Source organism: Cervus elaphus, chromosome X, assembly GCF_910594005.1.
Source record: "Cervus elaphus chromosome X, mCerEla1.1, whole genome shotgun sequence".
Classification (NCBI taxonomy): Eukaryota; Metazoa; Chordata; class Mammalia; order Artiodactyla; family Cervidae; genus Cervus; species Cervus elaphus.
In genome coordinates, this window is record NC_057848.1 from 149,556,549 (window position 1) to 149,574,275 (window position 17,727).

The 17,727-nt window shown below is 42.6% G+C and overlaps 2 protein-coding genes across 3 annotated transcripts; both read right to left on the reverse strand.

The window, feature by feature from the left end:
- Positions 1–3,448: 3,448 nt before the first annotated feature.
- Positions 3,449–7,658, reverse strand: LOC122689954 (melanoma-associated antigen B5-like). Of its 2 annotated transcripts, none has more exons than XM_043896808.1 (2): positions 7,585–7,658; positions 3,449–4,785 (listed from the first exon to the last, which is right to left on the reverse strand). In XM_043896808.1, the coding sequence occupies exon 2, from the start codon at positions 4,731–4,733 to the stop codon at positions 3,657–3,659; it is 1,077 nt and encodes a 358-aa protein (XP_043752743.1). In that variant the 5' UTR covers positions 4,734–4,785; positions 7,585–7,658; the 3' UTR covers positions 3,449–3,656. The 2 variants fall into 2 exon arrangements, with proteins under 2 accessions (XP_043752743.1, XP_043752744.1); XM_043896809.1 differs by lacking the exon at positions 7,585–7,658 and adding an exon at positions 7,168–7,236.
- An 8,686-nt stretch (positions 7,659–16,344) lies between these two features.
- LOC122690528 (melanoma-associated antigen B5-like) lies at positions 16,345–17,279 on the reverse strand. Its single transcript, XM_043897463.1, is given in 2 exon segments — positions 16,345–16,391; positions 16,394–17,279. Coding segments are annotated over 2 exon segments (933 nt in total).
- Positions 17,280–17,727: the final 448 nt, after the last annotated feature.

The window sequence follows — 17,727 nt, forward strand, 5'->3', positions numbered from 1 at the left end:
CACGGCCCTGGCGGAGCGCTGAGAAGACGGTGGAACTTGGCTATCTAGAGGAAGTAAAAGTCGTAACAAGGTTTCCGTAGGTGAACCTGCGGAAGGGTCATTAAAATTTAAAAAAAAAAAAAAGAAACCCACTTTAAATACAAAGACACACAGGTTAAAGTAAAGGAACAGAGAAGAATATACCTTGGTAACATTAATCAAAATAAAGTGGGAGTGGCTGTACTAATTACAGACAGCAGAGTTCAGAGCACAGAAATGTATCAGGGATTAAGAAGGGAATTACATAATGATAAAGGCATCATTATATCCAGTGATAAAGGTGTCATTGTGCTCCAAGCTTAAGTCTCTCAATTCTGAGATACATCATGCAAACATCTGGCCTTTGTTCCTCACTCCCACTAAACTCCCCACGACATAACTAAACTTAAACTTTAGTCTGAAGAGCTTGCAATTTCCCAAGTGGACGTAGCTTGGAGCATTTAAACTTAACTTCCACTTCATTGCATTTATCTAGACCTCAACTCCCTCACTCTCTCTTTAATTGCCCTCTGGTTTACCATAATATCTTAACATCATCATTATAAGATTATGGCTGTTAGACACACAGATCCTAGCACCCAGAAATAACACAGTGTATTCCAAAAAGCAGATGCCCAATTAGTGTTAAGGGAATAAATGAGCCAGGGAGCATGTTATCTAATTTATTAAGATTTAATTTCTCCTAAATTCTTAGCTAAGCTAAACAATGCAGGTATGTGTCATTTAATTTTTACTGTACAACAGACTAAAGATAAGGAAGATAGGAAGTGACAATCTTTTACTTTATTTTGCTCTATTTCTTGATCCCAACAATTTTTCTACTGACTTACTTTACTTTTCTAAAGTAACACCTATTCCAATGTCATTTTACCCATTCTGAATCAAAAAATAAGAATGAAGCTGTCCCACTTTGATTCACAAAATATAAAAATTCCTATTTGCAAACGTGATACACAGCAATAAATGTATAAACAAGTGATTCATAAATGTACTCAGAAGCTATTTAAACCATCTATTAAAAGAGTCAATATTTGAAAAATAATGAAAAGAGAGAGACAAAGACAGAGACAGTGATACAGAGAGACAATTAGAGAAATAAAGATCTCCAAATTACCACATAAATAGGAAAATAAAGATGGTACACATCCATGATAAAGGAAGTGATATCCAGGGATTTGAGATGCTCTAAGGCCGGGGCAGGGCGGGGGGGCGGGGGAGCAGCAGAAGATATCGACTGTCAACTCCACTGAGAGCAGAGTGTAGCCCTCAGAAGAGGCTGCAGAGAAGAGCTGGTCAGCAGGAGGTCAGGTTCCAGAGCTGGAAGGAGGACACACTGGGGAAGTCTGGGGTCAGGAGAGGAGAGGATGCTGTAATAGTGGAAAGAACTGGAGCTGAACAAAATACTAGTTTCTGGACAGAGTTAGCTCTCAGTCGGATCCTAGGAAAATGAAACCTAGGGACAGTTCCCACATACTGATCTATTCTCATATTCACTCTCCCCTTCAGTAGACTTGACTTTAGCACTTTAACTTCAAGTGCCTTTTTTATTATTTGAGATACATAGTGCAAAGAAAAGTGAATTAAGAGACAGGTCTGCCCCAGGCTGGGAGGAGTGAAAACAGTATGGCCTGTAGACAAATTCAGATGAGGAGTCTATTCCCAGCTCTGCTAATAACCAGTCTTGTGAACTTAAGAAAACTTTGAGTTCTTCATCTGCTGAGTTTGGTAAGCCCTACCTTGTACGATGGTTGAAATACATGTACCATATATAAATCACATGGCAAGAGGACCAACAAATATCACCCAATATTTAAAGAATAGCAGTAATTAATATTTTGATCTCAGATGATACCATTTACCTCCCTTGGAATGTTTTTTTTTTTTTTAATTCAGGAAATTTCAAAGAATATGTAATATTTTAAAGAATCAACCAAAAAGTCTCTCTAGCTGGCAAAACTAACTTTACCCATTTGAGCATTTATCATTTAATTTAGGTATGGAATTGTTGTCCCTAGCTGGGTACAGCTCAAGCTCCTAGATGTCATCTATCTAGGAGATTAACCCTACCATCCCTTCCAGGTGCCCTTGCATCCAAATCAGCTCTGTTTACATTCATTACACTCTCATAAAAAAGCTATCCTTCAAGAGTTTGCCAAACTCTACTTAAGATAACCTTGTTAAAATGCCTTTATAATGGATCGGACACTGGCTCTCCCAGTTTGGGGCAAAGAGTGCCAGCACAGTAGTTTCTTGGCATCTCACCTAAGGGGATCATCTCCATTATTTTTCAAACTCCCTGGAAATGATGTGCGTACAACACCTAGTTTGCACACTGTGTTCATCTGCACTAGAACGAGAGCAAAGGACACCTTCCTTTCCTGCCCCTGGTAGAGATTTTTCTATAGTTTATCCACAATCCCAAAATAATTTGTAGCAGCAGTTTTCCATTATAGACTAGATGTTTGTGTCCCTGACAAAATTCATGTGTTGAAGCCCTAACCATTTTCTCTTTCCCACCATGTCCATGTAATTATATTTGAAGGTGAAAGTTTAGGGAGATAATTAGGTTTAGATGAGGTCATGAGGATGGGGCACCCATGATGCAATTAGTTATCTTAGAAGAAGAGCAAGAGAGACCAGAATTCTCTCTCTCTCCATCATATGAGGACAGAGAGAAGGTGGCCAGAAAGAGAGCTCTCACCAGGAACAGAATCCACTGGCACATTGATTGTGAACTTCCCAACTTCTGTAACTGTGAAAAATAAATGTCTGTTGTTTATCTATGGTATTGTTACAGCAGCCTGAGAAGACTAATACAGGGTTTTTTCTATCAACTGTTGGAAGGTTTGGCCTCTGCTCACCACTTCAGGACCTCAACTAGCCCACCACACAACAGAAATAAAAACTACATTCCACTGAGGACTCATAGTTTCCTAAAGTCCCAAACTGCCTTACTCAGGAAATTTACACTTAACTGCCATCACCCAGTGGCAAAGAATCCTCCTGCAATGCAGGAGGCACAGGAGACATGGGTTCAATCCCTGGGTTGGGAAGATCCCAGGAGGAGGGTATTGCAACCCACTCCAGTATTTTTTCTGGAAAATTCCCATGTACAGAGGGGCATGGTGGGCTATCATCCATGGGGTCGCACATGACTTAAGTGATTGAGCAGCCAGGCAGGCAGGGCCATCATAAGGAATACCCTCCACTTCAACCATTCTTTTTACTTTACCTATAAGTCATAGAGAATATTTCAGTATCTTACTCATATGAGTGTAACTCATAAGCTCTAAAATTCTGTGAGTAGAGGCTGGATATTCTTTATATTAGCATCCCCAGTACTAGCACTGAGCCTTCCCAAGAGCAGATTCTCAACATTTGATGAATAAAAGAGCCAATAAACACAAGGTCTACTTTATTAACATTTAATTTCTCTTACTTTCTTGAAGAAGCTAAGAAACTCAGAGTATAGAATAATTACTTTAACAAAGCTAAAGACTAACAGGAACAAGAAAAACTAACATTGATCATGTTTTACTTTTTTTCTATTCCATTATCCTAATGATTTTACTATGGGATTCTTTCACATTTCCAAGAATATAATCCCTATTGTAATGTTATATTTTCTTGTCTGGGGGAAAAAACTTCACATGCTTCACTATGGGTGGGAATACAATATTGAGCATGTCCCTGGGAGGTGTATTGACTTTGATAGTAGTGTCAGGCTTGGCTGCATCCGTGCCTTGGGCTTTCTCTTCATCTCGCAAAGCTTCTTCATAATAAGTGGGGAAGTCACTGGGAACAGCATTATTGACCTTTGCCAAAAATTCCAGGACTTTCATCTTGCTGGTTTCCAGATGTGCTTTTGGGCCCCAGAGAAACTCATAACGTGGTGGATCACTGTCGGCAACCTGGCGGTACTCCAGGTACTTCAGCCTCACTAAATCTTTGGTGATGAGCTTTCTGGGCTCTCCATAGATGAAGTGCTTTCTTCCAGCATACACTCGCATCGTACCCAGGGATTTCCAGATGTCTTCCTCAGCAGCACAGTTGCCCTTCATGAAGATCATACCTAGGAGATTCATCAGGAGACCGGTCTTGGGTAACCCCCTTCCACCACGCACCCTCCCATTGTTGGGGAGTTTCAATTTGCTGACCAGATTATAGCAGGGAACGACTGAGTCGACTTCCTTCAGATCTACCGCAAAGATTAGCTCAATGCGTTCGGAGGCTCTCTTGAGAATCTCAGCAAATTGGTCATGGTGGCTTTGGTGGATAATCTTCAGCATGTCTTCCTTCATGATGAGCTGCTTCATTTTATACCTGTACAGAAGGTACTGCTCCAACAAGCTAGCTCTCCTGGTTAAACAGTCAGTTCCTGGGGTCTCAGTGAAGGGTGGGACCTCATAGGCAAACGCCCTATGCTCATATTGGCCATTGAATGCTTCACTAGATCTAGTGCAAGAAAAGACTGCAGAAGTGGTGAAGGTCGGTGTTCTTTCAGGCTCCTGGGAAGTGCTACATGACTTAGCACCAGGCAGACTCTGGGTAATACCTTCACACTGAAGAGAGGAGGTAGTGGACTCCTCTTCTGCTGCTGCTATGGCCTGAGCACCCTCACAACTCTGGGTCTCGCCTTGGGCTTGGGGGCATTTATCACCACCACGGGCCTTACTCTTCTTACTTCGAGGCATGGTCAGGGACAGCAGGAAGGAGTGTAGACAGGAGCTCAGAAGACGTGGGCACCTGGAGGAAGGAGAATAAGATGCTGTAAGCACCTCAGCAGGGAGATTCCACCTTGGCTTTAACCAAGGCCACCTCTGCAGGGTCCTTGGGGACACTGGTCTAGGACCTCTCAAGGCTTCTGTTTTGATCAGCCTGTACCCTGAGAAAACTGTGGAGGATATCATAACCTTAGAATGCAGCCTGCCAACCCTGCTAGGGGTATACTAGGGTGACAGCAGGGGCTGCCAGTAGGGAGCCTGTGTTCTGGGTTTGAGGGTATTCTCAGTTTATAGTCAGGGTCATCATAGTCATATAGTCAATTGTTGGCAGGTCTTGAGCCTCCTCTTTTCTGATGCTTTGAAGCTGACACCTCAAACCCAAGTCAGCACTTCCCTGAGACCCCCAGAGGAGGAAGTGAAGGGGTTCCTTAGCCCTTCTCTCTGTCAGAGGGTACCCAACTGAGAGCTACGTGGAACCCACTCCTTCAGGGGCTGCTTGGGTCCTCAGTTCTTGTTAAGGATGCTCACCTGGTCTCCAGGCAGTACCTGGTATACCTCCCCTCTGCCTACCGGTGGCTCCAACTTCATACTAACCTCATACTCTTCTCTCTCAGATTTGATGTAGATTGTCAGCCTCAGCCTGACAGTCCTGCCCTGAGCCTGCAAGTTCTGAACGAAAAACGTGGGGCCGAGATTTTTTGTGATCTACTGTCACTCTGCTTATTTAACTTATATGAAATGCCAGGCTGGATGAAACACAAGCTGGAATCAAGATTGCTGGAGGAAATATCAACAACCTCAGATACGTAGATGACACCACCCTTATGGCAGAAAGTGAAGAAGAACTAAAGAGCCTCTTGGTAAAAGAGGAGAGTGAAAAAGTTGGCTTAAAACTCAACATTTAAAAAAACTAAGTTCATGGCGTCCAGTCCCATCATTTCATGGCAAATAGATGGGGAAACAATGGAAACAGGGAGAGACTTTATTTTCCTGGGCTCCAAAATCACTGCAGATGGTGATTGCAGCCATGAAATTAAAAGACACTTGCTCCTTGGAAGAAAAGCTATGACCAACCTAGACAGCATATTAAAAAGCAGAGACATTACATTACCAACAAAGGTCCATCTAATCAAAGCTATGGTTTTTCCAGTAGTCATGTATGGATGTGAGAGTTGGACTATAAAGAAAGCTGAGCGCCAAAGAATTGATGCTTTTGAACTGTGATGTTGGAGAAGACTCTTGAGAGTCCCTTAGACTGCAAGGAGATTAAACAAGTCAAACCTAAAGGAAATCAGTCCTGAATATTCACTGGAGGGACTGATGCTGAAGCTGAATACTTTGGGCACCTTATGCGAAGAACTGCTTCATTGGAAAAGACCCTGATGCTGGGAAATATTGAAGGTGGGAGGAAAAGGGGACGACAGATGATGAGATGGTTGGATGGCATCACCAACTCGATGGATATGAGTTTAAGTAAGTGCCCGGAGTTGATGATGGACAGGGAAGCCTGGCATGCTGCAGTCCATGGGGTCACAAAGAGTCAGACATGACTGAGTCACTAAACTGAACTGAACTGATTCAATGATTGGTAGTCCTCTCAGTCTTTCCTTTGACCCTTTGCATGGTCTGGGATTTCTGTCTTCCTGCCAGCCAACAACCCAGTAACATATGAGGGTTCCCCCACTTTCCCATGGTCTCTAAGCTTGAGAATAGGGGATGGATTCTTTTGTACCCCCATACAACTCCTGGAAAGATCTGGAAATACTTCTACTGTGGGGGAATAAACTATCCCTTATAAACAAAATCTTTCACCCGCCCCAGGTGCTGCCTTGCTGCCTTGCCCCCGGCCCCCTATCCCTTCACCATTCCATCCTCGCAATACCGTAAGAGAAAATGAGTGTCCGTCATCACATCACCAGTTGCAAAGACACGCCAGGCTGCCAGCAGGGCAGGAATTCCCTCTGTCCTCACATAGGGTCCTCATCCCAACTCCTGGCCACCCTAGAATGCTTTCGTCTGCTACCTTGAGGCCCCTCCCCTATAAAACCAACACCCTCACAATCTCAGAAACCCTCCTCAAAGTAGTCTGCCTGATTGCCCTGTCCGGGTCTTCCCAAGCTTGATGGAACCACAAGTCCTGTGCCACTTCACTGTTCTGGGGTTGACCCCTCAGACCTCACTCAGAGTTCCGTCCTCAAATTCCTTCAGGGCAAGGTGGTCTAGTTCCTAATCTATCATATAGAAAAGGAAGGCTCGCCTCTACCTGACCGCCATGCTTGGGTCCTCTGAGAGCAACAAGCAGGGCCTTGTTCGGACTTTCCATCTGAGTTTCCTCACTCAGACCCTTATTAGGGTCTTCTTCCGCCTCTGAACTGGGGCCACCCACTTCAACCAAGGTCCTCACCTCCCAAAGAGCCTCTGAGGGGATATCTTCCTCCACCAGAGCGTCGGGGCTTTGTGAGTGCGAAGCACCGGGGAGGGAGGGTGAGGCACGGAGGGGGACGGTGAGGCACGGAGGGGGTGGGGCGAGGCACGGAGGGGGACGGTGAGGCACGGAGGGGGCGGGGTGAGGCACGGAGGGGGTGGGGCGAGGCACGGAGGGGGACGGTGAGGCACGGAGGGGGCAGGGTGAGGCACGGAGGGGGACGGTGAGGCACGGAGGGGGCGGGGTGAGGCATGGAGGGGGCAGGGTGAGGCACGGAGGGGGCGGGGCGAGGCACGAGGTGGGTACGAGGCACGGCGTGGGGGGAGGGGGCGGCGCGGGCCGGGGGAGGTTGGGGGGTTGGTGGGGGGTCTCCCATTCATTATTCAGGCTCCTCACCTTGACTCGGTTCCTGCTGGAGCCTGGAAACGCTCACAGGCCTGAGGCCTTGTGCCACCGCTGGAGGCTCTCGCTCTTCTTCCTTCGCCGTCTAGCAGGAAGTGAGCGCTAGCTACTACCTAGGACGAAGTGAGAGCCTCACCATAGGTAGCGCCTCGATCTCTGGCGCCCCCTCTGTTCTGGAGTAGAGGACACCCTCAGTTTCACATCGGCTTCTCAATTACACTCCTTTCAACGAGGTCCTCACCTACTTGAGACCTTCCTTGCAGGAAGCTGCCTGATGGCACAGGTCTAAGACTAGGTACGGGGTTGTCCCTGCAGGGCTCCCTAAATGATCGGGTGGTGTTCTCCTCAGTAGTCCTACACCCGAGTCCTGTTTCAGCTCCTGTCTCTTTAATGAATGGCTTCCTTGTAAATGCCACATCCATGCAAACTCTTTAAGTACTATCTCCCCTGTGAGTCTTAAGGGCAATGGGTCTGTGTCCCAGGAATGATGTAAGATAGGGAAGCTGAAGTGCCAGGTAGAGAGGACTTAGATAGGAGTTGAGCTTTCAGAGAAAAAAGCAAAAAAACTTGCTGATTTATTTCTTCTCTTTACCACCCAGACTTGGCTTCCAATACAACTTCTGTTCTATGAGACTTGCATACTACAGAAATGGGCTGAGCCTGATAATTTCATGAGACCCCCATCTTTCATGGTTAACTGACACTGCACATATAAATGATCATATTGTTACCAGGTAGTAACCTTCTTTTCATTATTTATACCCCTCACTTATTTTGGTTTTCTTATTGCCCTGGCTATGTATTTCAATCCAGTACTTTGGGCACACACTGCTTTTTATTTTTATTGTTCCTTCAATCACCTGAGATATATTCCAGAATAGAGAGAAGAAAAGTGAGTAAAAATATGCAAGGTCAGCTTCAGGGTGGGAGTGGTAGAAAAGAGTGTGCCCTAGAGAAATTCAGACCAGGAATCTAGTCTAGCTCTGTTACTTACCACCTTGTGAATATGAGAATATTGCAAGTTCTTCATCTGCCAAATGAATTTGATAAACCCTACCTTGTATGACTGTGGGAAAGTATGTATTGTGTATAAAGCACCCATCAAAATCCTGGCAAATATTGGGTGTTTCATGAATGGCAGTTAATATTTTTACCTAGACAATATCACCCTCCTATGTAGGAATGTTTTCTTAAATCCAGCATATGTCAGGGGAAGTGCAGCACTCTCAGACAGAACAATACCAAAATTTTGCTTTAGCAAGTAAAATTAAGTATCTTTTCCATGTTAGAGTATTTGTTATTTAATTTTGGTGTGGAGGGTTTTTTTTTCCACCTGGAAGCAACTCAAAGTTCCTGGAATTTTGTCATGTACCGACTCTTTTACTCCTTTCCAGTTTCCCTTCTATCTAAATCATGTCTATTTTTATTTGTTTCTTTCCCACCAAAATCTAGCCCTGTCTTAGAATTTGCCAAATAACCCAAGATAACCCAATTAAAATGCTCTTTTAGTGCATTGGGATCTTGCTCTACCAATTCAAGGCAGAAAGTGTCAACAGAATGGCTCTTGTGCATCTCACCTGTTGGGTCTCAATGCAGATTGCCCCAAAATATGCCACAGTGACATATTGATTACCTTGTATTCAGGTTACTTAAGAAAAGGCCATTGCAGGAGTGATATTCTGACCCTCTTTTCTGTCTCCCTGAAAGCAGGAAATAACTCTCTCATATGGAGGTAGAAGAACATCCTTATAGCCAAAAATAGAGAATTCAGTCAGAGAAGTCTGTATACAGAAATGTCTTTAATTTGCTACCCCAAGCTCAAATTCTGTTTAGATTCTTCATTAATTGAGCACTCAAAACCTATGTTCATTTGTCCTGTCCATTCCTCAAAAATGTATTGTTTCTAGGTCTAAAACATATAAAAGCTGCCTGCTTTGGCCACTTCTTTAGTTCACATTTCTAGGACACCCTCGTGCACATGAATTACAATTTGTTTCTTCTTTTCCTGTTAATCTGTCTGTATCAATTTTCTTATTAGTCCAATCACAGGAACCCAAGAGGCATAGAGGCATAAATTTCTCCCTCCCTGACAGTTGGCAAGCCAGCCAGGAGGTTTCTCATCCTGAGACTGCTGCTACTGAGAGATTCTGGGACATCTGACAAAGGCCACAGAAGGTAAGATGTCTTATCATGTCAGTCTCCCAGATCTCTACCTTCAAGGTCTGATGTGAAGGAAAGTAGTCAGAGTCCCTTTTTTTCTCTCTAAATTTCGATTAGCAGGAAATATTTGTGTAGCTAGTTCCTTGGACTTAGGGAAACTTAGGGATTCTTTTCTTCTCAAACATGGTCACTGTTTTACTTTGTCTGTTGTGTCATTTGTCATAAGGAGAAAGAACCATAGGGCAGTACAGCAGGCATAGGCCCTATAAGCCTGCTGTTCAAGCCATCCTCACAGAGTGGTGAGTTAGCAATTCTCACCAGACCTGCGTCTATTTAGACAGACTTTGCTGTGGTTCCTGTAAGTAAAAACCGGATGAGATTTTACCTTCCATCTTCTTTTATATCTTGAGAGCTCATCATTTTGTCCAGTGAGAATATTCTCTCTGATCTCTGCCATCCAGGAGGTACATTTACTGGGGTATATCTGGTGGCTTGTTGAATGAACTGGAGTTCCAAGACATGAAGTCTCCAGCAGCACTCCCTTTGTCTGGTTGGGCCAGCTCTCGGGGATTTGTCATAAGGGGTCCTGGTCCATAAGGGGCATTTGTCATCTCAACTTGTGTTTCTTGTTAGCACTGGAAAGCCTCATGCCAGTAGTGCCTGCCTGGTGTCATGAGTTAGTGAGCTTATGGCTGGAGTACCCCACATTTTGTGGGACTCTAGAGAGCTTGTTTTCACATCATTCATACCATCTGTAGCAACAAAGGGCTTTTACTTTTTTGACTAACTCTGGGAATGAACTTTCTTGTGAGTTCTTGTGAGGGGTAAATAGTCTCTTGTAATATGTTTCTTGCATCGTTGGTTAAGCAATAAAAAAAAAAACTTATTGGTTTGAGTTGCTGTTTGAAATTAATATAAGAGCCTACTTGCCAATGGCCAGATGATAGGTCCTTTAAATTGGCTATGTTTAAAAGGAAAACATTTTGTAGGAGCTGTCATCATAAACATCTGTCATATTGATACTTACGTGAGGATCAAATTGAAAGGAAAAAAAATTATAATGACTGCCCTTAAGAAATTCTTTATTATGATGAAAGAACTTAAACAAAAATCCAACAAAATTCTCCTTCTTAAAAATAACCCTGTTTCCAGTAACTTTTCAGGACCTCCTACACATAATCTCAGAACAAATCAGCTGGAGCCAAGGACTAACAGAAACAACTGTCTTTGTCTTGCAAATATAAAATCAGAAATACAATTCTAGAAGCAAGTCAAAACACACCTAACTTGACAAGTCTCAAGGCTTTGCCCATCCCTCCTAAAATGCTTGTAGATATTATATCAGGGTATTAGAGTAAAATTTTCCTTTACTTAAGAAAAAAATTAATAGTAATTACTCAAATACTTATGATAGTAGACAAATATGCTCCAAAACTCCTAGGAGAAAACTCATATTTTCTTTCTCTGCCCCCTGAAGTTATAAATTCTATCATGTATTTCAAATGTTAACACAGGTCACAGCACCTGAGAATGAGTTTGTGTTAGCTTAGCCTGTAGAGTTTAAAAAAAGAAAGAAAGGGACCTCTTTAAGCACAAACTGCTAAAAACACCCTCTTGCCTAAACAGTCTCTTTAAAATTGCTTGTCAAGGAAAAATACTGATCTTAAAAGTCTTCTCCACAAACAAAAAGACTTTAGCCATCTGAATGAGTATACTTAATTAATTCCAGTTGCTATTTATAAACTAGTGAGTTTCGTACTGTACTGTACCCGATTCATGACTAAAGTTTTAAAATGAAAACTTTGAGCTAATTGTCTGTATGTCTGTATGTATACATTATAAATATGGTATCTTTCTACCTCCAGAATATGTTGCCAAAATCATATTTGTAAAAGAGCTCTATTTTTTTTCATGTTGAAAGTATTTTTTTTCATTTATTTTTATTAGTTGGAGGCTAATTACTTTACAATATTGTAGTGGTTTTTGTCATACATTGACATGAATCAGCCATGGATTTACATGTGTTCCTGATCCTGAACCCCCCTCCCACCTCCCTCCCCAACCCATCCCTCTGGGTCATCCCAGTGCACCAGCCCCGAGCATCCAACCTGGACTGGCGATCTGTTTCACACTTGATAATATACATGTTTCGATGCTGTTCTCTCAGATCATCCCAACCTCGCCTTCTCCCATAGAGTCCAAAAGTCTGTTCTATACATCTGTATCTCTTTTTCTGTCTTGCATATAGGGTTATCGTTACCATCTTTCTGAATTCCATATATATGCGTTAGTATACTGTATTGGTGTTTATCTTTCTGGCTTACTTCACTCTGTATAATGGGCTCCAGTTTTATCCATCTCATTAGAACTGATTCAAATGTATTCTTTTTAATGTCTGAGTAACATTTCATTGTGTATATGTACCATAGCTTTCTTATCCATTCGTCTGCTGATGGGCATCTAGGTTGCTTCCATGTCCTGGCTATTATAAACAGTGCTGCGATGAACATTGGCGCACACATGTCTCTAAAGAGCCTCTTGATGAAAGTGAAAGAGGAGGCTGAAAAAGTTGGCTTAAAACTCAACATTTAAAAAAACTAAGTTCATGGTATCCGGTCCCATCATTTCATGACAAATAGATGGGGAAACAATAGAAACAGTGAGAGACTTTATTTTCTTGGGCTCCAAAATCACTGCAGATGGTGACTGCAGCCATGAAATTAAAAGACACTTGCTCCTTGGAAGAAAAGCTATGATCAACCTAGATAGCATATTAAAAAGCAGAGACATTACTTTGCCAACAAAGTCCATCTAGTCAAAGCTATGGTTTTTCCAGTAGTCATGTATGGATGTGAGAGTTGGACTATAAAGAAAGCTGAGCATTGAAGAATTGATGCTTTTGAACTGTGGTGTTGGAGAAGACTCTTGAGAATCCCTTAGATTGCAAGGAGATTAAACAAGTCATTCCTAAAGGAAATCAGTCCTAAATATTCATTGGGAGGACTGATGCTGAAGCTGAAACTCCAATCCTTTGGGCACCTGATGTGAAGAACTGATTCATTGGAAAAGACCCTGATGCTGGAAAAGATTGAAGGCAGGAGGAGAAGGGGAAAACAGTGGATGAGATGGTTGGATGGCATCATCAACTCAGTGGAAATGAGTTTGAGTAAGCTCTGGGAGTTGATGATGGACAAGAAAGCCTGGTGTGCTGCAGTCCATGGGGTCACAAAGAGTCAGACATGACTGAGTGACTAAACTGAACTGAACTGACAAAATCAGTGCAGGTGGTGGCTGCAGCCATGAAATTAAAAGACACTTGCTCCTTGGAAGAAAAGCTATGACCAACCTAGACAGCATATTTAAAAGCAGGGACATTAGTTTGCTGTCAAAGTGCATCTAATCAAAGCTATGGTTTTTCCAGTAGTCTTGTATGGATATGAGAGTTGGACTATAATGAAAGCTGACTGCTAAAGAATTGATGCTTTTGAACTGTGGTGTCACAGAGTCCCTTGGACTGCAAGGAGGTCCCACCAGCCAATCCTAAAGGAAATCAGTCCTCAACATTCATTGGAAGGACTGATACTGAAGCTGAGGCTCCAATACTTTGACCACATGATGTGAAGAGCTGACTCATTTGAAAAGACCCTGATACTGGGCAAGACTGAAGGCCAAGGAGACGGGGAAGACAGAGGATGAGATGCCAGAATGGCATCACCTACTCGATGGACATGAGTTTGAGCAAGTTCTGGGAGTTGGTGATGGACAGGGAAGCCTGGTGTGCTGCAGTCCATGGAGTTGCAAAGAGTTGGATACGACTGAGTGACTGAACTGAACTGATGAGTCATCAAGATATTCTTCGTGTTGTTCATATATTTTCTGAATAAGTTGAAGCAGTCCCTGGCTGCAAGGCTGATTCCCTTACACAGGCAAAAAAAAAACTGTTATAAAATGTGTTTTCCACTTTGGTCATCAAGTATGATCAAGTTACAAATTACCCAGGGCAAATTATATGAGCGTTAACCAAAACCTTAGCTTTTTGAAATTATCATTGTCCCTTTCACCCACAATCTTCAGGGAAGTTTCACAGAACCAATAAAAACTGGGTTTAAGCAAAATAAAAATTAATAACATGGAGATTAATGAATATGGCAAATCCCTATATGGAAAATCATTATTCTTGCTATACTTACATAAATAATCAAGCCAAGTTTATTGAATTTAGACTTATTTTGCAAACAAATTAGGTCTTAGTTTTGCTGTCTTTGGTAGAAATGAGGGAGATGTTAGAAAAAATGTTTCAATAGAAAGTGTACTAAACACTTTTGGATATTAGATACTAGTGGTATTACTTTTCCTTGAAGTTTTGTTACTTACCTGTAAACTGGGTTAAATCCTGAAGTTTTCTAGTTTCCTCCAGTATCTAGCTGCAACTCTCTTAACTAAAATTTCCAATTTCCTTCCATCCTTTTGATGCATCCGTGGGCAGAAGAGCTCCATGCACTATTCCTCTGCCATCTTGATCCGCTCATTCTCCCATTGTTTTGACTTGAATCACTGAGAACTAAAATTGCCCTTTTCCTGAAGACCTGCAAATTGAAGCTAGATGACTTGATACAAAGATCAGAGAAACTGCCACAACAGCTCATGTTTAAGCAGTCTTCATGCCTGTTGCTGTACGAGCCACTCAGAAAGTTACCCTGAACACCCAGAGATATTGCTAACTGTGATAGAGACATTTCAAACTGCAATAGATGCTTCAACCCTGACACCTAGAAATCTTTACTGACTACCCCCTGGCTTCAGAAACTGGTTTATAACCAGTTCCAATCATTAACATCTGTTTTTCTTTTGTTTCCATAGAAATGCCTCTTATTAATAACTACCTGATACTGCTTGCACCATAGACCTAGCTTTGGAAACCCATCTGCATCACCGCCTATTGAAATGAGATATCACTCTTTAAATGAACTGTTCTCAGAATTATGCAACTGCTGCTATGAAATGGAGGACTCCATTAACCCATTCTCTCTCTCCACAGTGACCAGTTCAACTTTTAATATGTGAAACTTGCAGGCAAGTTTCAGAGGAGGGAACTGTTAAGGCTTAGGGTGGGCTGCCCCCAAATATACCACAATGGCATATTGACTATTTTGAATTCAAGTTACTTAACAAACAGCCAACAGAGGAGGGACATTCCGCCCCCCACCATTTCTGTTTCACTGAAAGCAGGAAATAAATCTCTCATATGAAGGATGCACTGCTTGCATTTGGAGGCAGAAGGACACCATTTGAACCAAAAATAGGGAGTTCAAGCAGAGAAGCCAGTATACACAAACCTTATTAAGTCTTTAATTTATTACCCTGAGTATAGATTCTGTTTAGATTCCTTACTAATTGAGTACCCAAAACCTAAGTTTATTTGTCCTGTCCATTCCTCACAAATCATTTCACTGTCTAAAAAATAAGATGCCTGTTTTGCCCACTTTTTAGGTCCCATTTATATGACACTTCTGTGTACATGAATTACAATTTGTCTCTTTTTCTCCTGTTACCCTGTCTTGTGTCAACTTTATTAGTAGTCTAACCACAAGAATTCAAAAGGGGTAAAGGGAGGAATTTCCTCCTTCCCTACACACCTCAAGCAAGTTCACCCTTATATCTCAGAAACTCCCTGGAGACGATGTGTGTAGAATACTAGTCTGTGCACTGGAATCTCCTGCATTGAGATAAGAGCAGAGACACCTTAGATTTCTGTATGTTAGGGGCCAAATTGTGTCCCCTCCAAAAATGCATATTGAAGGCATAACTCAGAGTACTTCAGAATGCAATTATAGTTAGAGATAAGGTCTTTAAAGAGATGGTTGAGTTAAAATGAAGTCATTAGGGTGGGCCATAACCCAGTGTGACACAAGAAGAGATTGGGACACAAAAGGAGGCACCAGGGATATATGCACTCAACAGGAATGCCAAGTGAAGAGGGCGGCCACATGGCCGCCAAGGGGAGAGGCCTCAGGGTAAACCAGCCCTCATCTTGGACTTGCAGCCTCTAGAAGTCTGAGAAATAAATTTCAGTTGTTTCAGCCATCCATTCTTTGGGATTTTGTTGTGGAAAACCTAACAAATCAGTACATTGCCCCAGGTAGAGATTTCTTCCTGGATAGTCTTTTTACTTTCCTGTCATTCATAAAGGCTATCTCAACATCTTCCTTATATGATTGCAGCTCCTTGTTTCTAAAGTTGTGTGGGCATAGGCAAGATCTTGATCTCAGCCTCACCAGAACTAGCATAGAGCCTTTCAAAGAGCAGATGCTCAAAAAATAAATGAAGACAGTAAGAGGTCTAATTTGTTAAGATTTAATACCTCCTGCATACTTTAATAAGCATATTGAGGTATAAATTATTTAATTTTACAAAACAGAAGACAAAAAAGATGGAGAAAAATCAAAGTTGATCATGTTTTGAAATTTTTTTCATTTTATTTTTTCATTCCATTCTCCCAGCAATTTTATTGTGGGATTGCTTCCCATTTCAACAAAAGTCCCTATTTTGATGTCAAATGTTCTTATCTGGATGATTTTTTAAAAGTCTTGGTCTTTAGTAGAGGTGGGAGAAGTTGTTGGACGTGGCCATGGAACGTGCCTGGAAGTGACAGTCGTACCAGGCCTGGCTGTGGCTCGAGCTCTCTCCTCCTCATCTCGCAAAGCTTCTTCATATTGTGATGAGAAGGCCCTGGGAACCATATCATTGACTTTTGCCAAAAATTCCAAGACTTTCATTTTGCTGGTTTCAGCATGGGCTCTTGGGCCCCACAGGAACTCGTAACGTGGAGAATCACTGTTGGCAACCTGGCGGTACTCCAGGTACTTCATTGTCACTAAGTCTTTGGTAATGAGCTTCCTGGGCTCTCCATAGATGAAGTGTTTTCTCCCAGCATATACTCGAATCATATTCAAGAACCTCCAGATGTCTTCCTCAGCGGCACAGTTGCCCTTCACAAAGATCACACCCAGGACTGTCATCAAGAGACCCGTCTTAGGCTAGCCCCTACCATCCCACACTGTCCCATTGTTGGGGAGTTTCAGTTTGCTGACAGGGTCATAGGAGTGGATGGTTGAGTCAACTTCCTTCAAGTCAACTGCAAAGACAGCCTCGATGTGTTCAGAAGCTCTCTTGAGAATCTCGGCAAATCGGTCATGGTATCTTGGGTGGATAATCTTCAGCATGTCTTCCTTCATAATGGGCTGCTTCATTTTATACTTGTACAGAAGGAGCTGCTCCAACAAACTCACCATGCTGTTTAGAATATCACTGTAGGTGGTCTCAGTAGAAGATGAGACATTGGAGGAACATGAATATTCCTCATCTTGACTGGTATCTTCTTCATCAGATCTTGTATCAGAAGTGCTTGAAAAAGTGTTGGTAGTAGATGGGGCTTTTGAAGACCCCTGGGAAGTGCTATTTGACCCAGTAGCTGATGAGCTCTGTGAATTATCTTCTAAGAGAAAAGAGGTAGAGGGAAGCTCTTCCATTACTGCAGCATGAACTCTCTTGTGACTCTGGGGCTCATCTCAGGTCTGGTGGCATTTCTCACAGATGTGGAGCTTACAATTCTGATGCCAAGGCATGATGACTGTGCTGGGGGACAGTGATTAGTAGTGTGAGTAGAAGGGCAGGTGATAAGCACCCGCAGGATGACGAAGGTTGAGTGTGCAGCCGCAGCAGGGAAATACCACCTTGGTTATAAGGAAGGCTACATTTGTGGTTTCTTAAGGGCATTGTTCTGAAAGCCCACAGGGTTCCTGTTCTTCTAATCAGCCTGTGCTTTGGGACCCATGTTAAAGGAAATTAGAGTGATCTTTAGGCTGCATCCTGCTATTCCTACCTTAGGCATGCTGGGGTGACAGAAGGAGCTGGTAGTCTCTTACATTTAGAAGTCTCTTTCTTCACATTCAAGACCATCACCCAACTGGTGGCAGG

What these genes read in the sequence shown, in the direction of transcription:
- LOC122689954 (XM_043896808.1), bottom strand. Translation starts at nt 4,733, where the DNA reads ATGCCTCGAAGTAAGAAGAGTAAGGCCCGTGGTGGTGATAAATGCCCC.